Genomic DNA, 25992 nt, shown 5'->3' with positions numbered 1-25992 from the left:
CAGATTTGTCACGTCGTTCCCGTCTGGGTGGTCGCCCCTTCAGTGTACAACCTTTGTCCCTTTTCATCGTTTACCCTATTTTGTTCTTATTTTACCTATTTAAACTTATCGCTAAGACGGGGACCGGCTTACATTTGTAACAAGGCTCGATCATCTGTGTGGGTCCCAAGGTGGAATAGGACCACGCTTTCTCTGACCGTCGTAAAAGCGGAAAACTTTTATTCGCGTGAGGGCGAGTGACCTCTCACTTCCTTTAATTTAATTTCACAATACCTTAATAGTTGATTAGTAAATTAATGATACATTTAATAAAAATTAAATTAAATAATTAAATTATTTGGACCTTTAATATTATTTATGTACATATTTAAAATAAGATATAGATCAAAATCTTTTCTATTATTAATGCATTTATCTCCATGTTCAATTTTAGATTTTTTAATTTCAAATTTCTCCAACCAATCCAGTTCTCTCCCTTTGTTGAAGCAATGTACACAATTTATGTAAACAATGAATGTTAACACTGTCGTATTTAAATTTGAATTGACATTGTGTTTTGCTTCTTTTAGATGGTCCTTAAATTCCGAAAATTTGTTCGATTTACGCAACAGTTCTTTAACTATCGTTTTTATTTCTCTACCGCATTGTCCTTTATATTTAATGTCGCAATCATTACAACTAAATTGGTAAACCCCGCTTTTTGCCAAGTTGTCAACCTTGTCTTTAGGTTTTGAGAGGATGTTTCTAAGTGAACACCTACTTCTAAAAGCTCTTCTAAAACCTTCTTGTTTAAAAATTTTACTAACTTTTTCTGACAGTTCACCTATGTATGGCAAACAACGGAAACCTAATGATTCATTTATGGTGGGGTGGCTGAGTCCTATTGTTACTTCTTTTAAAGTTAATTTTTTATTATTTTAACTAGCAACCTATCAATAAATATTGCTAGATATCCATTGTTTTAAGCTTAGGTTTTAATAGTTTCTAATGCTTTTTTATAGTTAAAGGGTTTCAATGGACGTTTTAACATACGGTCTATGAGCCAAATGAAACCATCAGTCTTTAGGGTCCGTGGGTGAGAAGAATCCACTGGTAACACAGTGTCTGTAGTTGTGGATTTTCTCTATACGTCTATTTCAAACAGGTTGTTTATTATGGGCAATTTTACGTCTTAAAATTTCAAATAACCTTCTTTATTCATTTCTAATGTAAAATATATATTACGGTGTACAGAATTAATTAGTGGGAGGAATTCTTTGAGATCTAAGGTTCACGACCATTATACATAAATATCGTCTAAATAGCGTTTCCAAAAATGAACAGATTTAATTAATTTGTTGTTTGATTTGAAAAGTTTTTTTTTTAAATTATCCATAAATATTTCGGCACAAAGTGGTAAACAAGTACTTTTAATTCGTTATTATAAATTAAGACTTTAACGCTCAAAAATCAACAAATCAATCTTGTTCAATTACCAATGTTTGAAATTAAATCTAACCCCAAAATTCTATGCTAAATTAATTATTAAGAACTGTTCAATTCTCTTACAACGTAAATGCCAAAAAACCATATTAAATAATGAATTACATAAATTGTACAGTCAGAGATAAAAAGTGATAATCAAAGAACTCTTGCCTTAATCGAACAAATTTTCGAAATTTAAGGACAACCTAAAAGAAGCAAAAACAATTTTAGTTTAAATTTAAATGAAACAGTGTTAGAACAAAGGGAGGGAACTACATGGTTTGAGAGATTTGAAATTAAAAAATGTAAAATTGAACATGGAGATAAATGTAGTAATAATATAATAGATTTTGATCTACCTCCTATTTTAAATATGTACGTAAATAATATTAAAGGTCCAAATAATTTAATTAATTATGTTAATTGTTTAAGTTAATAATGTTAAGGTATTATTCTAATTTAATTTTTATCTTTTATCTTTAATCACTAATTTATAATTAATTTCTTACAGTATTTACTAATATAATATCTACTTATGTTATAATTGCCGCTTTTCGAACGTTTAAAATTGAGCGGCATTAAAAATCAGCTTCTCATTGGAAAGACGCGTTGGCGAGGCGCGTGCAATTCTTCGCCGCACATCATTTTGCTGTTCACAGGTCAGACCTTTCCTTTCGGCTGCTCACGTCTTTCAATAACACTTTGTTCTCCCGGGCATGAGGGTAAACTGCGTCCACCCACATATTACACATCCCCCTACCTACACTTACACTGACATAAGTACACTAACAGTACACACCCTAGGGTTACCGTCCCTAGGAAGGTTCTTGAGACGAACTAAAAATCTCACGTCCTGGGATTGGCGACCCAGTACGTACATAACTCCGCCACACNAAAAAAAAAAAAAAAAATAACACTGATTTGAAGTGTTTGTTTTCTTTAATTGTTAACTACAGTGAAAAACATTTAAAACCAAGTTTTTTGTGTAATTTGATTAATGTCTTGTAATAAGTCTGTCACTACTCTCTTTAATCTATTGACCCTGGCCAGGTCACTTTATTGTTCAACTTATTTAAATTAAATTAACTTTATCGTCCAATGTATGTATATCACATTAATTTAATTTAGTTTAATTTAATCTTTCTTCATTTCGCGTCCTACTGTCAGTGAGTCAACGTGGAGGAGCAGATTCCGGCGAACTAGCAAAAGTAAGGAGCGTTGCTGCCAATTAAGGATAGCCCCTTCTTCCAACATTAATAAAAATATAGAAAAAGCACATACCATTTAAAAGAACAGGAACGTATCTTTTTAAATGCGCTTGTACGCTTGTAATTTTCCTATATAAAATCTTTTTAGCCATTTTTGAGTTAAAGCCGTTTCAATCAGATGTTCCGATAACTTCTTAAAAATCGGAAAAATTTTAGAGGTAAAAAAGAAATAAATTAAAGGTCAACTTCCAGAAACCCTGTACAGCAGGGGTGCTCAAACGGTCGATCGCGATCGACCAGTCGATCGCGAGTGCTTTTTGAGTAAATCTCGAGAAGAAAAAATTTTTTAATAAGTAGGTAGGTAACTAAACTACAAAAATGTATTACGTAATAAAATAACACTGCTTGCGGCAAAAGGTGGCTTTATCAAAGGAACGCGCGGCACTTGTCAAAGAAAAGCCGCGTTGTTTCTAGACTAGTAGACAGTACAGTCTAGTCTAGAAACAACGAGAGACAGTACAGTCTAGTTTCGGGCGGCGCGTTTGACGGGAACATTCGAGACTTTCGTTCACGCCGATATAAATGTTGTGCCTGCAGGAATTGGAGTCATTCTGAATTGTAACTTGATGGCGATACTACGTCGATACAAAGTTTATTATTAAATAGTGGAAAATGAGTGCAGTGAAATCTAGAACGTATCATTTTAATAAGGATTGGGAGGAAGAATTTTTCTTTTGTATGGTGAAGGATAAGTGCATTTGTGTTATTTGTCGTGCGTCAGTTGCAATACCTAAGCGTGGTAACTTAGAGAGGCATCATAAAACGGTTCATAAAAACTATGAAAAGGATTTTCCGCCACAGAGTGAATTAAGAAAACGAAAAGTAAGTGATTTGATATCTTGTTTGAAAAAAGAACAATCCATGTTCACAAGACCAGCCAAACAATCAAAAGCTGCTACGATCGCGTCATTTAAAATATCTCATATATTGGCGAAACGCAAGAAACCATTCGAAGATGGATCGGTGGTGAAGGAAGCATTTATTGAAGCGGGTGAGACTTTATTTGGAGATTTTAAAAATAAAACAGAAATCATGTCTGCTATTAGAGAACTTCAGTTATCTCGTCCGACTGTCACAAGGCGTATTGAAGTCATGAGTCAGGACATCGCAGATAAACTAAAACATGATATCATGGAATGTACATACTTTTCTTTACAGTTCGACGAATCCACCGATATGACAGACACTGCCCAGCTGTGTATTTTTATTCGGATGGTATTCAATGACATGTTGGCTAAGGAAGAATTTTTGACAATCATTCCTCTGAAGGGGAAGACCCGTGGCGAAGATATATATGACGTTTTCTTCAATTTTGTAAAAAACTACGAGCTACCAATATATAAATTAGTGTGCATTACAACCGATGGAGCACCAGCAATGACTGGAAACAAAAACGGTTTTGTGGCATTGTGTCGAGCTAATGAAGAATTCCCTTCATTTTTTTCATTCCATTGCATTATACATCAACAAGTTTTGTGTTCAAAAGTTTTAAACACGGAGGAAATTATGGGCATTGCAACAAAAATTGTGAATTCCATCCGTGCACGTAGCTTGCAACGGCGGCTCTTTCAGTTGCAGTTGGAAGATAGGGAGTCAGCTGAACACACTGATTTAGTTCTTCACACGGACGTCAGGTGGTTGAGTCGCGGAAAATTCCTAGAAAGGTTTCAAGAATTATTGCCCGAAATAACAGCTTTTCTAGACGAAAGAGGTGATGACACTCAGATTTTGAAAAACGAAAAATGGCTGACTGATTTGGCATTTTTGACTGACATCACAATGCACTTAAACACCGTTAACTTGGAGCTTCAAGGTAAAGGAAAAACTATTATTGAGATGATTAGCGCAGTAAACGCATTCAAAAGTAAATTGCAACTTATGATAGATCAACTGAAAAGAAAGGATCTGAAACATTTTCCGTCTTTGAAAGCAAGGATTCCTCAGTTGAATTATGATACGTATGAGGCTGAATTATCAAATATTTTGGGACAATTCGAAATGCGTTTTTATGATCGCAGTAAATTGGAAAATATAGCATCATTTATGAGTTATCATTTTTCATGTAAAAACATTGAGGAATTAGCTACTGAAATAGCAAGTCAGTTTAATATGAACTCATGTTCTGTTGAAAATGAGTTGGTGCAGATTATATCAGATATACATCTCAAAGCTACAGCATCTGATACAAATTTCTGGTGTTTTATATCTGAAGATAAATATCCGAATGTAAGGCAAATCGCCCTTCAACTGACGGCATTTTTTGGGTCAACTTACTTGTGCGAGTCTGCATTTTCTGAAATGAAGATAATTAAGTCAAAATATCGCAATCGACTAACTGACGATCATATGTCATCATGCTTGCGATTAGCACTCAGTGGTTACGTACCATCTTATGAAAAGTATGCTGAGGACATGCAGTGCCACGCTTCAACATCCAAAGCCACTCCTTAGTTAAGTTTAACACCATATGTAACTCTTTTGTTTTGTAACAACCAATAAACTCGCAATTTTGAATAACTATGAGTTTTTTCATTGATATTGTAGAGAAGAACCTAACTAAACCTAACCCAAACCTTGACTAAAATAATGTACCTATATTGTGCAGAAAGCTAATATCTATATATGCTACGGTACACCCTACCTAGGTAGGTAGGGTGTATCGTGTATGTACGACAACCCTGCATCACACACACTTGCAGCCTCTCAGAGTCGATCGTAAGTAGTCTAAAAATATTGAGGTAGATCGCCAGCAGTTCAAGTTTGAGCACCCCTGCTGTACAGGATAGTTCAGTAATACCTATCAAATCGTACTTTTGCCGTCAAATGTGGAAACGCATCATCCTCTGCCGCTAATATTGGAGCTAGAATACCACAAGGTAGCTGCATTGGGTCTTACCTATACCTGATATACTCCTCTAATTTTCCCATGAAAACTAATAACACACTGGCACAATTTTCTGATGATGTTGCGATCCGAAATAAAGGTACATGCCAAAGCACAGCAGAAAACATTAAATCGCATGCAATAATGGTGGAAAAATGGTGCAAGGACTGGCGAATGAAATTAAATGTCAGCAAATCTAGACTGGTTAAGTTTACATTAAAAAGAAAGGTAACGGTTATCCCGATAGAAATCAACGGCCAAAGCATCCCTTCTGCACCAATAGAAAAATACTTAGGAATAACCCTTGATGAGCAGCTGACGTGGATCTCGCATATTGATCAAACAATAAAAAAAATTAGATATCGGATAAAGCAATTAAAGTAAATTATTTAATTTAAAAGTAATTATTTCTGAAAATTCAAAACTACCACTACACTTAAAGCGCTATATTGTAGTTATACGCCCAGTATGGGCCAATGTGAGATCTGGGGGTTCTGCGTCACGGACTCAAATCCAAAGGATACAAACTATTCAAAGTCGACTGCTCCGCATAATAACCGTCGCCCCCTGGTATGTAAGAAATGCCATACTGCACAAAGATCTTGAAATACCATCAGTTGCTGATATCATAAAAGAACGCTATCAAAAACTCCACGATTTAATGTGCACGCATGAAAACCCGACCGCAAGAGCAGCAGCCAATAATATACCCCTTCCAAGACAGCAGCGAAGACTAAAACGGAAACATCACAGCGATTCCCTACGGTATGAAGTTCAACAGGAGTGACGAAACACACCATTTTCAGTGCTGCATTGGCAGATTGTCATGAACGTTACAAAATAAAAAATAAATAAAAATTAAAAATAAAACAGTTTATCGTATTGTTTGATCACTATTTATTATGAATACAAATTCTGAGGACCGCCAATGGGCTGAGCCCTCATAGCGAGTGTCATGTTATATTGTAGTGCTGTAAAGTTAACGAAACTGTATATGACAGAAATGTTAAATAACGTTTACTTTACAAATAAAAAAGAAAAAAAACGAATTACACAATCCAAACGGGGCTCGTAAATACTGATAATGTCCAGCTGGGGAAACAACGCTGTGTATTTGCAGCTTTTTTCGTCTACTGGTACATGAAAAAATCAAATCAATCGATTTAAAAATTGTAGCTCCCCGTAACTGGTCTAATTGATCATCGATAAGGGGCATAGGGTGGCGGTCTTTTTGTTGAGATGTCGGAAATAGACGCAAATTCTTCTTGATCCACCCTTTTTCGGAACCAGCACGAGTGGGCTTGCAAATTCCGAATCACTATGTTCTATAATATTGTTATCTAGCCATTCCGCGATTTGAGCATTAACATCTGCCATTTCTGCTATTGAAAGTCGTCGAGGATGTGAAAAAACAGGATTCTCATCGGATAAAATTATTCTCATTTTAACGACACCATCTTTGATTTTATCCGGCTTGTAACTATACTTTAGTTCTTCCACAAATGATGTCCATTATACCAACGTCTAGTTCTTGAATTTGCGTATTAAATGAAAATACTTGGGGAATTTTTTCTTCTGGCCCAAAAATAATCTTAGTATTTTTAACAATAATCTCCGCGTTTTTCAAAAATTCTCGCCCAAGCAAAATCGAGACATTCAATACAGGATCATCGACTAAGAAAAATCTGACGTCGGAAAATTCACGAAATATTTCGTTCTTTATCGCAATATCACATGAAAAGGAACCACGCGTTTCAACCGAAAATTCGGGATATTATTTCAGCAGTTTTATAATTTTTCGGGTTTGTGTTTTTCTTTGTTTTGTTTTGTACATAGACCTTTTTTGAGATGTAAGGTAATTCCTTTCTGTTGGCATTTATTCGTTTTAGTACTTTGTCTTTATTTTCATTTATAGATTCTTTAATTGTATTGTACAGCAATTTGGTTCGTTCTTTACGGTTTTCAATGTAGTTATTAATTAATTGATTTTCTGTGTCATTTTGAAAGAAGTTTGTTCTGTTTCAAGTTGAAATTTATCTTGACTATTGAAAATACGTCTATGTGTGTTGAGGGTGTTGAGTTGAAAGAAAAAGTAGGTTTATTTTATACAATTCTAAAATTTCTTTAAATAAGGCATTGTTGAATCCAAGCCCGTTGTCTACTACAATTTGCGTAGGTAGTGGGTGATGTGTTATAAAATCAATTATTTTGTCAACGATTTCTATTCCTTTGCTCGACTTTGGTATATCAACAATCGATCACTCAACACGACACGCAAGGATGGCACAATTACACAGAAGACAAACACTTTGAGTGAGTAGAAATACTTTGTTGGAATATAAAATATATTTTGCATTGTATAAATTCACTTTTCCACATCCTAAATGTAATTGTTAAATGTAAACATTGTTTGTCAATCCCAGGCCCTGAAGATTGATCTCAATAAAAGATCGAAACGTTGGCATGATAAAGAAAATGTTTTTCTGAAACCTACATCACACCCGACCGCATCTCACGATATCTGAATAACTATCGATTAACGGTCACTAATCTCTACACATTTTTATCAATCTCAAAATAATGTGCATTATGTTCTGACTTTTGCATTCTAGCTTCCTCTCGCTGGATTTTCTTACTTCCAACATTTTTCTGTTAGTTCTGCATCGTACTAGAAGAGAAATAAGCCAAAAAAAATTTCCTAGTTTTCCTCCGCTTTTCCACTTATATCTCGTAGACGGCTTGATGGATTTTCTTACTTCCAACGTTTTTCTGTTAGTTTTGAACTGAACTAGATGGGATACTAGTCAAAAAAAATTTATGCGTTTTTCTTCGCTTTTCGTCTCATAGGACCACGTGGTGGCAAGTATTGTATTGTCAGCTGGGGCCCAGATAGAGGGGAAAACCGACACAAGCGTTCCCGCCACGTAGGGTCTCCGATGACGTTGTGGCGGTCTCCATGCCACTGTATTATCTTAAACGGCTCGTTCGAATTTCATACTTACTTCTAACTTTTGTCTGTTAGTTTTCAACCGAACTAAATAGGAAACTGGCCAAAAAGATTTTTTGAGTTTTACTCCGCTCCTCTTATATTAATAAAAAGATAGATACTTTTATTTTCATAATTATAAACAAATACAAAAGTAATAATAAAATATCAAAAATGACAATAGCCGAGGCTGTCTGTCAGGCGTTCAGATCCATTTGAGAAAAGAAAAGAAATTGAATTCAACACAAAAATCATTTTAGTGACCAAACGTTTAAATGAACTAAATTGATATCAAAATAGAAAATGCAATTACCTCAAACGTTTACACTTCTCCAATTTTTTTTAATTAAGGCTTTTGGTACAAACGAGAAAAATATTGATTTAGTTCTTCCTTTGGAATGCTTACCCTATTAAGGCAACCGATTCTTATATTCTAAGGAGTAAATTACATCTTTTCGAAACCAAAAGAAATAACTCTCACGACTGGAAAAGCTTAAGTTCGGCCTTTTTGAAAATTATATCAACCACGACAGCTATTGATAATACTGGAATACCGAATATATCAAACATCCGAGCAAATTTCCCAATTTTTATATTGATGTATAACGCTAATTGCGGTCGCACCTGCGTTGAAAACCTTGGTACGCTAAAAATCGTCGGAGCAGTTTTCCAGAAATAAACTGGAAAATTATGGCATGACGTAATACGAAATGTAGGGCCCTAAGAAAGTTTAAAAACGATTCAATTAAAAATTGGTACAAAATGAAATGTTTTCGGAAACGGAAACGTTCTCAGAATGCAAGGATTTGACGGGGTTTTTGCTCGTACGGTTAGCAGCGGAATTGAGAAAATAAGTTTAAAACTACATGCTGTAGATCAATTTTTTATTATGTTTTCCTCAATCAAAACCCTTAAAATATAAGAATTGGAAATTGTCGAGAAGCCATTATAAATGACTTAATTGGGTAATAAACGTTAGCCGTGGAAAATTTTTCAGTCTGAATCACATTCGAAACAAGAGAAAAAGCGGAGGAAAACTCGGGTTTTACTTGTTTCCCATCTAGTGCGGTCCAAAACTAACAGAAAAACGTTGGAACTAAGAAAATCCATCGAGCCGTCTAGGGGATATAAGAGAAATAGCGGAGTAAAACTCTTAAATTTTTTTCTGAATGCTTTACCATTTAGGAATATGTGATGTTTAGTTACCGTTAGCCAATGATTATTCGGAGATCGTGAGATGCGGTCTGGTGTTACGTAGGTTTTAGAAAAACATTTTCTTTATCGTGCCAACGTTTCGATCTTTATTGAGATCATCTTCAGAACATGGGATTAATAAACATTGTTTAAATTTTATAAATATATGTACGATGTGTAAAAAAATGAATTTATACAATGCTAGAAAATTTCAGATAAAAAAATGAATTTATACAATGCTAGAAAATTTTAGATTAAAAAAATGAATTTGTACGAGGCCAGAAATTTTTTTGGATTCAATCAAAGTTTGGTTTCCGTGTAGATGTGTCGTTCTAGTCTGTCGAGTTGAGAGTGCTAGTGAGATATTGATGTTTACCATTTAGATCGGTTCAAAACTAATGTAAAAACGTTAGAAGTAAAAAAAAATCCATCGAGCCGTCTACGAGATATATGAGAAAAAGTGTCCTAAATAAAAACAAGGTCGTGAATTACATGTTTTTGAGTCATGAGTAACAATCCCAGACACCTCCCATTTCATACTACTAGTATTGAGTTTGTCTGGTTGACTGTTCTCCACACTTCCTTCATGGTCCTCCTAATAAATAAGGTTGCGTGATTTTCCGGCTTCACTTTCATCGAGGATTGACAATATTGGCTCGACTTCATTCTCGCAATTTGGATTTTGCGTTGTTTCTGAAAAATTGACGAGGGAAAAAGGGAAAGTTACTCCTTCAACCTCAGTATGAGCTAAAAGGTCGAAACCTGGTTCGTTGAAAACAACTTACTTGCGAGTAGAAACTATCTTTTTAAAAAGAATTGAACACCGCACTCACTCTACCATTCATTTCCATAAATGCTGGTTTCACCGAGCTTTCGTCAATTTATAGTGCCATCATCAGGGCCTATTTTATTACAAATTAAAAAAAAATACAATTAAATATTAATGCAATGAAACGGTATAATTACTTTCCCAAGAATGAAGAAACAATTAATATGAAAAACTATTGTACAAATAATTGGGGTTATGGCTATGGAGCACATGGACAGCCTAATACATTTTGACGGTGAAACAGACATCTATATAAAAATTATAAACAATCACTATCACATAATATTTAAAATTGACTAAAATAACTAATAAACTATAATAAAGTCAAAAATACCTTGCTAAAAAAACCGTATAACTAAAGGTCCAACTTCTTCTATGTTCTGAGTAGCAATTCCTTTCAGGAACTTTTGTGATCACTCGAATATTTACAAAAACTGTTTGTTTTTTTATATTTAAACTAAATTACAGCGATTTACAGAACTATGTACACTGGAATAAAAATTAAAGAAAGAGAGCGACGAACCCCGACGCGTCCGGTTGGACTGCTATGACTAGTGAAGGTTACGAAAGACGAAGCCTAGTAACGCCTCAATTGTGCGCTCTCTACCGGTCTCATTTTGGGGCACGCAATCTAATCTGTGCTGGTTCATTCTAACATTGATTTTTTGCTTTGTTTTACCCAGTGTTGGGCAAAAATTAGTAATGTCTTGTAAAGTATTAATTGGTCAAGCGGACCACGAAAATAGTGAATTTAAGTAATTACTTATAATTTTTATATAGTTGTGTATTTCACCGCCAAAATGTCTTAGGCTGGCCATGTGCTCCATAGCAATAAACCCAATCCGTGTAAAATAGTTTTTCATATAATCACTATAAATTTGCCGAAAGCTCGGTGAATCCAGCATTTAGTCTTGTTTTCATCCGCCTAATCACCTCTACGAAGATTGGAACCCTACGTATTGGGTTGTCCGGAAAATAATGCAGGATTTTAAGTTTTCATTAAAAAAAATCTATATAAAATATTCTGTTTACGTTTACAGGATTACTCNAATTATTTTGATTAAAGAACATTGCTTTAAAGTAACTAGTTTCTTTTTTTTTGTTTAATACCAAAATCCTGCATTATTTTCCGGACAACCCAATAGATTATCTGCACGTCGATCAACGAACATCTTATTTTACGTTTATGTTCGCGAAAATCAAAATTCCTCTCTCCGAAATGTTGGAAAGTTTTAGGTTTTTCTCATCACCTTAATCAGCATTTCTTTAAAATAGTATAAAAATCCTAATTCTCAAATATCCAGGAGTTACTTGTGCGATAGTCTTCTGTCCCTCACTCTGTCGGTTTAAACATAAACACTGTACGATTTTGACAAGTAGTTTATTTTTTTTTTTAATTATTTTTTTAAGTGTTCCTCTAGTGATTACTTAACTGGTGCCCGAACAGGGACCGCTAGTAGATAAAGTTTAAAAGCTAAACGCCATGACCATTTGTCCCGCAGTTGCGTCCATGTGGCCCAACGGAACTTTAAACGTGCACATTGATAGTTTTTTATTCGGTGTATCTAGATTTTGTCAACTTGATATTATTTTAAATTTTTATTTCGCCGTTCTACGTAAAAACATCATTTTGTAGCATTTGTTTTGTCGAATGCAATAAAAAATATAGGAAAAGCTATCAACGTTTATGAATAGCCGAAAAGATTCTAAAACCCCCCAAAATATTGAAGAATTACAAAGAAATTGTCAAGTGCATTTTATATCTGTATCAAACATTAAAATCGGACTTTTATTTCCACTTAATAAAAGGAGGTCGATTTCTAACAAATAATTTCCCTATTTTGTGTATTTTCTTACAGAAATGTTTTATATAGTTTTATCGCAGAAGTGCATTTAAAAAGATACGTTCCTCTTCTTTTAAATCGTATGATAGACGTTAAAATCTTTTTAGCCGTTTTTTAGTCATAGCCGTTTTAATCAGATTCCGATAACGACTTCTTAAAAATCGGAAAAATTTTAGAGGTTAAAAAATAAATAAACTTAAATTCAAAGAAAAATTTATATTTTTGGGTCTGTAGAGATACTAAAACAAAATTTCTTATTTATTTTAAGAAAAAATATATGACGTAGGTTACCTGAACAATTTTTGGTTATTGATAAACTTTCATAATGTTTTCTATATTTTTATGGCCATCAACTTATAAAAAATGCCGTAAAATACAAGTGGACGATACGTGTCCGATATTTTGCAGTGTAGAATCACCAAAAAAGGTTTGGTCCAAATCCGTGACACACCAACCTAGTCGCCCCTTTGTAAGACCCAACATTGAATAAGGCGAAATGCCATGAGACCACATAAGTTAGGATAGACAGACTAAAATGAACGGTAACCTCCAAATTCCTCAAAAATGTTCCAAAAATCTGATTCGTTCCAGGGTCTACATCAAGTGTATTGTTATTATTCTTGCCGATCTTGCTATCACAGCGGAATTTAAGAAATACACAAAATGTCAATTTGCGGAGGAGGTGAAAAATCACAACGCCAGAAAAAGTATCGGATTGTAAGTTTTCTACATTTTCATTTTATTCGGCGTATCTACATTTTCTCACCTTGATATTATCTTAAATTTTTATTTAGCCGTTCTACTTTCCCAAAACTATGTAAAAACATCATTTTGTAGCATTTGTTTTGTCGAATGCAATAAAAAATATAGGAAAAGCTATCAACGTTTATGAATAACCGAAAAGATTCTAAAACCCCCCATCATTTTAGGTAACCTCCAAATTCCTCAAAAATGTTCCGTCTGGAATTTTTCCACATATAAGCGTACATGATTTAATATTTAATGATTTTTGTTTCATTGTGACCACGCATTGATATTGTGTTTAAGGGGTTTGCATAGCAGAAGATGCAAGTGGATTTGACTCCGACTACAAAGCGAATCTTGAAATATTATCCTTAACACATTACTACGGCCTTTTCGGGGTATAACTTATATTCCATTGTTTTAATATGCTACAAAAAGTTTTTACTTAATTTTATTCATTTAGGTATCTGACTATATGTGCGGTCTGTGGAACTTCTGCCGAATGGATTGCTCGTGTAAGTATCGAGCCAAGAAAATACTTTGAAAGAATTATTGTTCACAAATGGTTGTTTTCTCCGACAGTGATTAGTCAAAGAGATGACGTTCTACCGACGTTCCACTGCGCATATTTCATCTACAAAAAATATAAATTCGACAGATGGCCTATTTGGGAGAAACAATGCAAAAACTATGTGTTGAACTGCCCTTGAAATAATCATGGTTAAAACGATGTAATAGCGATGAGACTCCGTTTCTTTGTACTGTAATTGAACACTACTTATTTAAATCAAACATTAGGTGAAACAAATTTCACAACTTAAAAAATCCTAAACACTTTCGTCTTCTGTACAGTTGTGATATTTTTTGCTGAAACAAAAATTTTTCAATAACGTAGGTCCATGGTTGTACGAATCAGAACTCGACAAAATTTAGGATATCCACAACTCTAGTATAGAAGCCGGTTTCCTATGAAATACCTCCTATGGAAGGAGGTATGATGTCTCCAAAAGAAAACAATCTTAATGTATTAATGCAAACCCTATAATATGAATTTGCTAATAACGAGAGAAGTATTAAATTTATGAAAGGAGTTATAATGGTAATATAAATTCTGATTTCAATCAATTAATTATTCTTTCTAAGGTATTGGTTGAGATAAAAAAAACTCAGCGTCACGAGCGGGATTCGAACCCACTACCTTCGGCTAAATACGACGCTACTCTACCAATTGACTAAGTTACTTCATTCAATCAATTAATTATTCTTTCTAAGGTCTTAGTTGAGAAAAAAGTCAGTGTCACGAGCGGGATTCGAACCCACGACCTTCGGCTAAATACGCCGCTACTCTACCAGTTGACTAAGTTACTTTATTCAATCAATTAATTATTCTTTCTCAGGTCTTGGTTGAGTTAAAAGAATAATGAATTGATTGAAAGAAGTCAATATATAGATACTGGGCAATATCCTGGAGGTATAACCAATGGTATGGTTTACCTCGACGATATAATTATTTTTATTATGAGTCTTCAGGAACACATTTAAACATTAAAAGGAGTATTTAGAAGACTAAGGCAGACAAATTTTAAAATACATTTCGACAAGACTGAATTTTTTTTTGTGGTGTCAAAGCCAACCGTCTCGGGCTACCTCCAAAGGGCACTACCCCATACACCCGCTTCTCATACGGGTACTCCTAATTTCGGCAGCATTAGGAGGATGTGGATAAAAACCTTACACGGCAAAACATGCCCTGGAAAAGTCCACATCCTCCCCCCTTCCATGGGACCATTTGCCCTTTGCATGTGGAGCACCCCCTGTAGACAACCCAAGCCAGCCAACCCAGCACTCCCGGAACATAAACAATCAATTTGTTTTGTGCGAGTCGTTGTTCTCAATTTAAAAACTTAGTTAAACGTCTTTCCCTTCTCAACGTATTTCTCCTTCGTATTGTAATGCGAGAAAATTATCTTCCCGAAAGCGCTGTTTATGTTTCCCAGTCAAATTGTCAAGCACATGTTCTCAACATTCCCGTGAAGCATTCCTAGCGATTTTTTCGTTTTCCTTTATGTTGTTTATTTAAGAGTTCAACTGGTTTATTTCATTTTTTTTATTTTAATAACAATAAACCTACGGCTTAAACAAATTGGTAATTAATAAATTACTTATATAAATCCTTCTACATAAATAACGTGTGGTGATTAGTGACCGTCAATCGATACTTACTTAGAAATCGTGAGATGCGGTCTGGTGTGATGTAGGTTTCAGAAAAACATTTTCTTTATCATGCCAACGTTTCGATCTTTATTGAGAAGAACTGAAGATGATCTCAATAAAGATCGAAACGTTGGCACGATAAAGAAAATGTTTTTCTGAAACCTACATCACACCAGACCGCATCTCACGACTTCTAAATAAATACATAAATAACGATGTATTCAAACAATGTTTTAAATAGATTAATGATATTAAAGACGGAATTTTTAAAACAAGAAATTGCATATTTGGGCCACACAATAACAGAAAATGGTATAAAACCAAATTTACAAAAGGTAAGAGCAATACCAAACTACCCAATTCTGTGAAACAAATAAAGAATTTTCTCGGTATCTTCGGTTATTACCTTAAATTCTTTCCAATTTTTGCCCAGTTAACAAAATCTTTGACTACATAATTGTTTTTAAAAAAAACGGGATTGGATATGTTTATGATTCAGATTGTATAAACGCATTCCGCTCATGTCGACAAATATTGACGAACGACAATTCTCTGAGTTCACTAAGCAATTCATATTAACTACAGACGCGAGTAACTGCGCCATCGGTGCAGTTCTGAACCAAGAAACCAATGGTGCTGATCTTCCAGAATCTTATGCAAGTCGTACGCTCAATGATACCGAGACAAGTTTATTTGTAATTGAAAAAGAACTTTTAGCCATTGTCTGATCTTCGAAGTATTTCAGAACCTATCTATTCGGAAAAAAATTGACGATATGTTGTGATCGTAAACCCCTCAAATTGTTGATGTCATTAAAGGAACCAAATTCACAATTATTACGTTGGCGGCTAAAACTCGAAGAGCTCGATTACGAATTAATTTATGAAAATGGTTCAGAGGATGCTGTTGCCGATGGATTATCGCGTGTCGAGATAAACGCAAATGAAACCATGGACGAAGAGAATTGTAGCGACAAAGAACTCGAGGAACTCCTACAACAAGCATCGCTATATCCTGACTTCGCGAATGACTATCTACAGTGCCCCGGAAGCGACCTACAAGACGTGAACCAGGGGATCAAAATAATGTAAATGAAATCGATAACGAATCGCTAATAGCAAAATTCAATGAAAATGAACTATCAAACGACCGCGATACGATACATTCCGATTTTGATAGCAATACGATAATCTCGGTGCCGATAGTTGACACGCCAGTGAATCGTGGAAAAAATCAAATCATATTCTCCCAAGTAGAATTTGAACCATCCGAACCTAAGATATATAAATTAGCAGACAATTTTGGTTCACCTTTTAAAGCAATACTTTCAAAAGACATAATCAATTTAATAAAGTCGTTCCCAAAACAAAATAAAGCCTATATTTGGAAGATGATATGTAATAACAGTTTTGCCGTGTACTTTAACAATTTTTCGAGGAGTTGACTTTGAACTCCTGTCCAGGACGGTCACGCTAATTTGAGCTCTGCATTAATTTGATTTAAATCGGTGCTCACTGTTTCCTACGGGAGTGGAAACTGTTGGACACGAATTAAATAGTAGCAGTGAATAATTAAAGCGGTATCGAGATAGGAAGAAGTCATTAATGATTATTAGTAATTGCAAAATTGGATATTAGAATAAATTCTACAAGAAATAGTGAGGAGATCCGTTCCTTGGCATTTTTCTATTATTGTTGCTAGTATCTGGGTATTTACAATTTTTGCAGTATTAGTCATCAACGACCCAGATTGATTAAAAAAAACGCTGGTGAGGAAACAATGATTTGAAAACATTCTGCCACACTCAATTCCTATATTTATTTAATATGGAGATTATGGAACAGTTGAAACTGCTGAGAGCTGATTTGTGTAAAGAAATGGAGTTAAATAGAAACAAAATGGTTGCAGATATTAAGGAACATACAAATGAAATAGAAAAAAATGAACTATTTCGATGAGCGAGTATACACCCTGAAAAGAGAAATAAGAAAGAAAAACATAATCCTTTTTGGATTATCGCATACATTTATAAATTTAAATGAACTAGAATTTTTTGTATGCAACATAATAAATGAAAAAATAGACTTGAATATCACACCAGATGATTTAGATTTTCTAAGGAGACTGGGAAACTCCAAAGAGGAAAACAGGCAAACAATCCTAATTGGGCTGATCAAATACAAAACAAAAATAGTGATCCCTAAGGCAGTCGGCTAAATCGAAAGAAACCAATATTGTTATTTCTGAAGATTACCCAAAGCAGGTACGGGAAAAAAAATGCTGCGCCCCCAACTTTTAAAAGAACGGGCAGACGGCAAATATGCGGTAATCCGGTAATAATTAGAGAGCCAATATCAGAAACAACTAAGGAATCACGTAGACAGCAGCTTTAAGGAGGATATAAACGCCCTATGAACTCTCCACCGGAAAAAGTTTCCCTATCGAAGGGCACCAGAGACGACACAGGAAAACGAGTTAAGTCAGAAGATAGTGCGAGTATTAAAGAGCCTCTCAAACGATTTGTTTATGAGTTAGGACCACGAGAGAACGAGCAACTGTCACGCAAGTCGAACTCCACAAGCTATGACCTTGGAGGGGCAAGATAGCAGCTAAAACACAGACTGCTGGATAACCTGGCTTATAACTTACATGGAATGAAAACGGAAACTGCGAATTCGATTTGCAAAATAATGCCACAAAATTTGACGTCTTTCTATTGTTTGAAACATCATTGAAGAAAAGGATTACCAGCGTGTCCGCAACTGGTTCCTGAATCGCACAATAATATGGATTCCTGCAAAGAGATCGGCACTCAGCCGGATGGGAAGTGTGTCCCGAGGCTGTATCTTCGCGATCAAGTCGACATTAGTGACCGCGGGTGTAGCCGTACACATCTGTGCTTCGGAATACAACATGATCAAGATTAAACTGGGTAAAACCTTGTTTTTGTATGTTGTTCCGGTGTACCTTAATTGTAATAATTCGGAAAATGACTCTTATATGCTGTACAAGTCTTAAATGTTAATAATAACTTAAACTTCTGTTTGATTGGAGATTTCAATGCAAGAGTGGGTGAGTTGCAAAAAATTTCAGCTGAATTGTCAATGTACTTGGTAAATATAGAAAACTTATGTAGAACATCTAAGGACAAGGCAATAAACCATAATGGTAAAAAATTAATGGACTTGCTCCGTGATTTTAATTTAATAATACTTAACGGTCGAACAAGCCAAGATATAGTGGGAGAGTTAACTTTTTTTTAAAATAAAAATGGAAGTGTGGCAGAACACTCAATTCCTATATTTATTTAATATGGAGATTATGGAACAGTTGAAACTGCTGAGAGCTGATTTGTGTAAAGAAATGGAGTTAAATAGAAACAAAATGGTTGCAGATATTAAGGAACATATTAAAAAAATGAAATATGTCGATGAGCGAGTATGCGCCCTGGAAAGAGAAATAAGAAAAAAAATATAATCCTTTTTGGATTATCGCATACATTTGTAAATTTAAATGAACTAGAATTTTTTGTATGCAACATAATAAACGAAAAAAAAGACTTGAATATCACACCAGATGATTTAGATTTTGTAAGGAGACTGGGAAACTCCAAAGAAGAAAACAGGCATACAATCCTAATTGGGCTGATCAAATAAGATAAATCTAGAACCGCATCTCAGAAAGCGTAAAAGTATAAAAAAAACTAATTACTCGAATGATAAAATCGATTACATAGAGCGCAACAAAGAATTTAAAAAATTCTGTAAAATAAATAAAGAAAAATATATTAGTGATCTAATATATACAATAAATAAAAGTAGAGAGAGTAAAGAGTTCTGGGATGTTGTTAACACATTCAAAAAACAAAACTTTATGGTCGCTAAAATGATTGAAATGGAAGTATTGCAAAATCACTTCAAATCGCTGTACCACTCACCAACTGAAAAGAAATTCCAATATGCCCTGCCGTATGCTATAAATGACTTTTTGGACAAACCCTTTGAGAGAACTTGAGGACGTTTTAAGAATAGCAAAGAACGTTAAGTCCCCAGGCATAGACTGTATCCCGTATGAGTTTTACAAAAATGCCCCCCCCCCCGAACGTCCTTCGTATAAAAAGCCATATACCCATCGCTGATGTCTGGAACGATGGGTTCGGTGTGGTGTAGGGAAGGTAGAAGCGCGAATTTTGAAATAACAACTGGTGTAAAGCAGAGATATCTACTGAGCCACTGCTATTCTCACTCTCCCTAAATGACTTAGAAGAATTTCTGGATGGTGGTGGAGAACAAGTTGGAAAAAAGAAGATTAATGTTCTTGCTTATGCAGACGATTGTCCTCTTAGTGTCCCAACTCTCTGCAGAGAATGATAAACCGGTTCAAAGATTATATGGATATTTGGGATTTACAATTGAATCTAAGAAAATCCAAAACCGTGATATTTAGGAATGTAGGAAGACCGGCCAGAAGTGAGAAATGGTCTATGGGAGGAAATGATATTGAGGTGGTAAACGAATACATCTACCTTGGAGTGAATATAACCTCACAACTCTCATTAAAGAATAACTTTGTAAATAAAGTGAATAAAGCCAAGCAAGGGTTGGGAGCTATCTGGACGGTCATGATGCAGGAGCATATTGGTATTGAAGCCAAGTTTAGAGTGTTTGATACAGTCTTCAGATCCATAGTCTGCTATGGTGCACAGGTATGGGGAGAGAAAGAATGTAGGGAGGTAGAGGTATTTCACAAATACTTTATAAAGAAGCTGTTTAAATTACCATAAGCACCCCTTCAAATTTTTCTACATGGAGACCCATCGTAATTTAATGTTCCACCATACACTCCAACTCCACCACGATTACATTATAAAGGTACTGAATGTGCCCGAACATAGATACCCAAAAATAGTAGTTATGGAAGTCATAGCTAAGAAATTATCATGGTTCAAAGATATTCTTGTAATGGCGGCCACAGTGGACACCACAGTACTTACCCAATTAAATAATATTAAAGAATGGGTGAGCTTCTTTAAGATTATTCAAAATTGGCGCCGAGAAATTCTAGAGGGAGTAAGGAAAAAAATACCCTTTATATCGGGAGTTAAATTTTGATTTAAAAGATAAAAGCTACTTGCTGGCAAAGCTCCCATGGTCATACTTACATTGGATAATGGCAGTAAGAAGCCAAACTCTGAAACTCAAATAACAACCATACCACCTCCACATTCTGTGACTAGATTGAAATCTGATTACTAAATTATACTAGTTAACAAATAAGAAAGAAAGAGAAAGAGAGAGAGAGAGTGTCCTAGGCGCTCGTTAGGTCCCAAAACAACACCAGTCGCCCCGGTCACTAAACCTTAAATCCATTTCAATCCAAGATTACTATTTAAAAGAAGAAGAAAAAAAAGAGAGTTAATTTTTCAATATTCGGACATTCGGAGCAGAACTGTCAGGTATCACATAGACCTCCAATCCAATAGACCATCCACTGGAAGTAAGCTTATTAATTTATTTATTTCCTCTGCATAGGTCGTTTAAAGTTGCAAGGCTCTGTCATTTGAGAAAAGAGAAAATAAAAAAAAATTTCAATATTTTTTAATAGTACAGTCTTATCCTGAACAAAAGGGAAACTTTTAAAAGGTAAAGAAAAATCGGTTCAAACATTTGAGAACGGTAGAAGAAAAAATGTTTATATTTCAAAAAATAAAGTAGCCAGTTTCGGGAAGGTAATGACGTTTCTTCTTTCTCCAATTTTTCATACCAAATAAAAGATATTGTAAGTGGAAAACGGGCCTAAAGAAAATATTTGTTTGACATGTTATCAAAACCTGGCTGTGGTACACTAGGTAGACAATATTTAGAAAGACGAATTGTAAATCCCAGAAGTTTTAGTGCTTTAACTGCTAAATATAATGTAATTAGAATTTTCGAATAATAACAGTAAAATTTGTGGTTTTAAGCTTAGCTGTTGTTCATTTAAAATGGCCAGATAATGTTGATATCGGGAAGAACGCGGGCTGCATTCCTTCTCAAAACCTATTTACTTTACTTTTATATGGCCCATAGTGAACAGTTAAGATTGTGAATGAAAAAAATTCCATTTCAAATTTGTTTGAAGGGTAAACAGGAAGGTGGAAATACAAATACGTCCGTCCGATGGTGTAAACAATTTGTTTTGTGTGTCACAAAAAACGGTGTATAAAAGGAACGGGTTATGGCGGAGCCGATTAAAGTGATTTCATCCATAAGGCCATGTAAGTAACTAAATTTATTTAGATATCTACTCAATTTTAAACTGATTCATTCTAGGGACGCCATAAAATGTGTTCTTATTTTTGCCGCTTTCGCTGGAATAGCGGAATCGAGAATGTTCAGGGAATGTGAATTTGCGGTGGAGGTGAAATAGCACAATATGCCAGGAAACGTAAAAGATTGTAAGTTTAGATTAAAGTTTTTCTACATTTCCTTGATTTATATAACGTATCCATATTTACTCGACTTGATATGCCTATATACATATTATATTCTAAAACAATACAATTACAAGACATGAACTTCCCGAAATATGAATTGTGCGAATTTTTTCATGTTGTCTGGAGGGTGATCAACCTGGAATTTGGCCGTTTATCGATTTTAGTTTTATTAATCCTCGCTCAGTTTCGTTATTTCGCCATGTTTAACGTGTCTGTCCACGGAATGCATATCGGAATAAATTACCTAACAAGCCAGTTCGGTTATTACCATTACTCGTAAGAAATCATTCAGACCTGACAATGAATATGACGAAATGTCGACAGACCACTTAAGCGACAGACCAATGATCGGTATCCACCAATTTTTGAAATACGTTCCGCCTGGAAATTTTTCAAACACGCAGACGTACATTGTTTAATATTTAATGATGTCGTTTCATCGTCACCATGCATTGATATGGTTTTGATTTGTTTAAGGGGTTTGCATAGCAGAAGATGCATCTTTAATCCGTACAGACTTTTCGCACGAACGCACCGTCTCCGAGTATTCATACTTCGGAATTTTCGCGGTGTTTATCTTGTATTGTTTTAATACGCTATAAAAAATTTTAAATTCATTTTATCCGTTTAGATATCAGACGAATTCTGCGGTACTTACAAATTGTGTGGAATTCCTTGCAGGGGTAAATATTAACCCGAAAACATGCTTCGAAAGAATTATTGTTTACAAATGTACAGACATGATTCAGACTGATGGTGGCCTCGAAGCGGCGTTCGAATGCGCAAAGAAAATCTACGAACAATTTCAGTTCAGCAAGTGGCCCATATGGGAGACAGAATGCGAAAAGAACTACGAGTGGAACTGCTCAATTTGATGCGCAAAATGATGAGACTCCGCAATTGCACAATTTAAATATGAACTAAAATAAAAATAACTCGCCTAGTGCCTTATTTTTTTCCTCTTCAACTTTAGTTGTATTTTTAACAAGGCTCTATCATCTGTGTGGGTCCCGAGGTAGAATAGGCCCACGCTTTCTCTGACCGTCGTAAAAGAGGAAAACTTTTATTCACATGAGGACGAGTGATCTCTCACTTCCTTTAATCATTTTATTTCAGTATGTTTCACCTCTTTTCCTCTTAAACTTCCCTTTTCATCCTCCCTTCCCCTTTCTCCTATTCCCTCCTCAATTTTTCAGAAACAACGCAAAATCCAAATTGCGAGAATCAAGTCGGGCCAATATTGTCAATCCTCGATGAAAGTGAAGCCGGAAAATCACGCCACCTTATTTATTAGGAGGACCATGAAGGAAGTGTGGAGAACAATCAACCAGACAAACTCAATACTAGTAGTATGAAATGGAGGTGTCTGGGATTGTTACTCATTACTCAAAAACATGACATTCACGAAAGGATTCGTGCAGCGATTCGATATATAAAGGAAACCAGCAGTACAGGTGTATGAAGTGCGAGACGGTCCCAGTATCTCCATAAATAGGTGAATGAGTGAGGGAGGCGATCCCAGATCCCTCAATTTCATAATACTTAAGAAACTGGGTTGTCGTTGTCAACCGATGCTTTCTTCGCAGCTTTTGTTAGATTTATTACAAGGCGTGGCTTATCTTCTAATGTATTTTAAGATTGTGGTACTAATTTTATGGGGGGAGGGAGCGAAATATCTTAAGCAGAGAACTATACTATTGGCCAAATCAAAAAAATTCATTGCGAAACTTGCCTGTTGGCTAAATACGGCCAGAACGCCATTAAAATTAACTTTCAATAAAACCCCTACACCTAGCAAACCGTTTGAAATCGGACACATGGACCCAATTATACTAGATAAAGTAGAGTTTTTAACCATAATTGATTCATTTGAAAATATGCCCAAGCTTATATACTAAAGTCGAGCAAAGAAATCGAAATCGTGGACAAAATAATCGATTTTATAACACATCACCCACTACCTACACAAATTGTAGAAGACAACGGGCTTGGATTCAATAATGCCTTATATAAAGAAATTTCAGAATTGTATAAAATAAACCTTCATTTTCTTTCAACTGAACACCCAGAATCTAATGGAACTGTAGAATGATTCCACAGTACACTTTTAGAACATATACGTATTTTCAATAGTCAAGATAAATTTAAATCAGACTCTATACACTGAAAGGTAAAATACGCCGTTTTATCATACAATAACACAAGGCATTCAGTCCACAAAACGCACCCCATTCGAATTTTATTTTTATTCCAGTGTAAATAGTTCTGTAAATAGCTGTAATTTGTTTAAATAAAAAAAGAAATTTTTGTAAATATTCGAGTGATCACAAAAGCACCTGAAAGAAATTGCTAGTCAGAACATAGAAGAAGTCGTCCGACTTGTGGACTTTAGTTATATGGTTTTTTTTAGCAACATATTTTTGAATTTGTCATAATCTATTAGTTTCAATGCCAACTTTAAATATTATGTGAAATTTATTAAAAAGTATTAGGCTGGGCATGTGCTCCATAGCCATAATCCCAATCACTTCTACAATAGTTTTTCATACTAATTACTATAAATTGCCGAAATCTCGGTGAACCCAGCATTTAGTCTTTTTTTTGACCCGTCTAATGACCTCTACGAAGATTGGATCCCTACGTAGATTATCTGCACGTCGATCGACGTACATCTTATTTTACTGTATGTTCGCGAAAATCGGAATTCCTCTCTCCGAAATGTTGGAAGGGTTTTAGGTTTTTTCTCATCTTAAATCAGCATTTTTTTTGTTAAAAAACTTTTCAGCTTACCATCTTTCCCCCCAAATTAGAATCCTGTTTGCCTCCTCTATTCTCGTATACCTTTTCCCTCCACCTAAAATGTATGTCAAAGATACTGAGCCTCCCATATGATCGACTGCCTGAAATAATCGCTCTACAGATAACTAGAAAGAATATCTCCTGGTATAATCAATGGGCTTCTCTAGCCCAGAAATACTCATGCCCCTGGCAAAACTCCGGTGTTCGGGACAATCTCTCGGACCTTTTAGTGCTTCCTTACAAAATAAACGAAGTTCATCGAGAAGAAGCTGTGAATAAGGCGAAAAGCACAGAGAGGTTCTACTTGTATAAGGAATTTTTGAATGAACACCTACTGTCATATAAACCGAGCCTTTCCTAGGACCTTAGGAAATACTGGAATGTCTTTCTAACCAAGTATCCTCTTTACCGTTAATTTCCTTTGCTCGGCACGCCTGGAGGGTGAGATACGAGTGTCTTTCAGATGTGCAATAATTGTCGTCCCTGTACATATACTTTTACTTTTACTGCCGTTTTTTAGTACTCTATCAGTTCGAAAGAGACAATTTGTTCTTAATTATTTTTGTTTTCTTCTTTTTTCTCACATTTCCATTTATTTCAATTCATACACCGGCTATATGTAAATTTTCTCTTCGAATTTCTTTTGTTTTAATATTTCTGTAATTGTAAGATTTATTATGCAGTGAACTCAGCAGTCGATTCGTAGCCATGCTTATTATACTTTGTATCAGTGTTTCTATTTTTTGTGTGTATCAATTCTAATAAAGTATTGTATAATAATAAAATAAATAATAAATAATAATACTTGCGCGATAGTCCCCTGCCCCTCACTCTGTCGGTGCAAACGTGAGTTAGTTTTTTTCTGTTTCTCGAGTGATTACTTCATTGGCGCCCGAACAGGGCCCGCTAGTGCTAAAGTTTAAAAGCTAAAAGCCATGACCATTTGCCCGCAATTGCGTTCATGTGGCCCAACGGATCTTTAAGAGTGCACATCGGTGGTTTCGATCGCAGTTCGAAGAAAATTCTTGTCAAGTGAAGACCGAAAGAATTCCTGCTGCACCATTCGTCTCATCCAGGAGGAAATGTCTTGAAAATCGCCGAAGATAAAAAGAACCAGCTACCTGGAGAAGTAGAACAACGTATTTTCAATAGTCAAGATAAATTTAAATCAGTCTCTATACACACAAAGGTAAAATACGCCAATTTATCATACAATAACACAAGGCGTTCAGTCACAAAACGCACCCCATTCGAGATTGTTTATGGTCATCTTGAAATAGAACACACTCCT

General features: G+C 35.1%; 1 protein-coding gene and 2 long non-coding RNA genes across 3 annotated transcripts; all 3 read left to right on the top strand.

The window, feature by feature from the left end:
* The first annotated feature begins 3372 nt into the window (after nucleotides 1-3372).
* Nucleotides 3373-6222, top strand: LOC112128222 (zinc finger BED domain-containing protein 5-like). The gene is made up of 2 exons (XM_024230072.1): nucleotides 3373-4621; nucleotides 6072-6222. The coding sequence occupies exons 1-2, from the start codon at nucleotides 3411-3413 to the stop codon at nucleotides 6220-6222; spliced, it is 1362 nt and encodes a 453-aa protein (XP_024085840.1). The 5' UTR covers nucleotides 3373-3410.
* Nucleotides 6223-12822: 6600 nt separating this feature from the next.
* Nucleotides 12823-13726, top strand: LOC112128223. Its single transcript, XR_002910904.1, has 3 exons — nucleotides 12823-13186; nucleotides 13517-13611; nucleotides 13677-13726. It is a non-coding gene; the product is annotated as an uncharacterized LOC112128223 (long non-coding RNA).
* A 7831-nt stretch (nucleotides 13727-21557) lies between these two features.
* Nucleotides 21558-22862, top strand: LOC106669533. Its single transcript, XR_002910905.1, has 5 exons — nucleotides 21558-21683; nucleotides 21739-21863; nucleotides 22380-22471; nucleotides 22534-22585; nucleotides 22641-22862. It is a non-coding gene; the product is annotated as an uncharacterized LOC106669533 (long non-coding RNA).
* Nucleotides 22863-25992: the final 3130 nt, after the last annotated feature.

This window comes from Cimex lectularius, unplaced genomic scaffold (assembly GCF_000648675.2).
Source record: "Cimex lectularius strain Harlan isolate CLEC.00 unplaced genomic scaffold, Clec_2.1 scaffold337, whole genome shotgun sequence".
Lineage (NCBI taxonomy): Eukaryota > Metazoa > Arthropoda > Insecta > Hemiptera > Cimicidae > Cimex > Cimex lectularius.
The sequence above is the reverse complement of the archived record's forward strand: the minus strand, read 5'-3'. Positions and strand labels throughout refer to the sequence as shown.

Excerpts from the sequence above, each read along its gene's own strand:
- LOC112128222 (XM_024230072.1), top strand. The coding sequence starts at position 3,411 with ATGGTGAAGGATAAGTGCATTTGTGTTATTTGTCGTGCGTCAGTTGCA. Across the intron at positions 4,622-6,071 it reads TTGCAACTTATGATAGATCA|TTATACGCCCAGTATGGGCC; the intron begins ACTGAAAAGAAA and ends GCTATATTGTAG.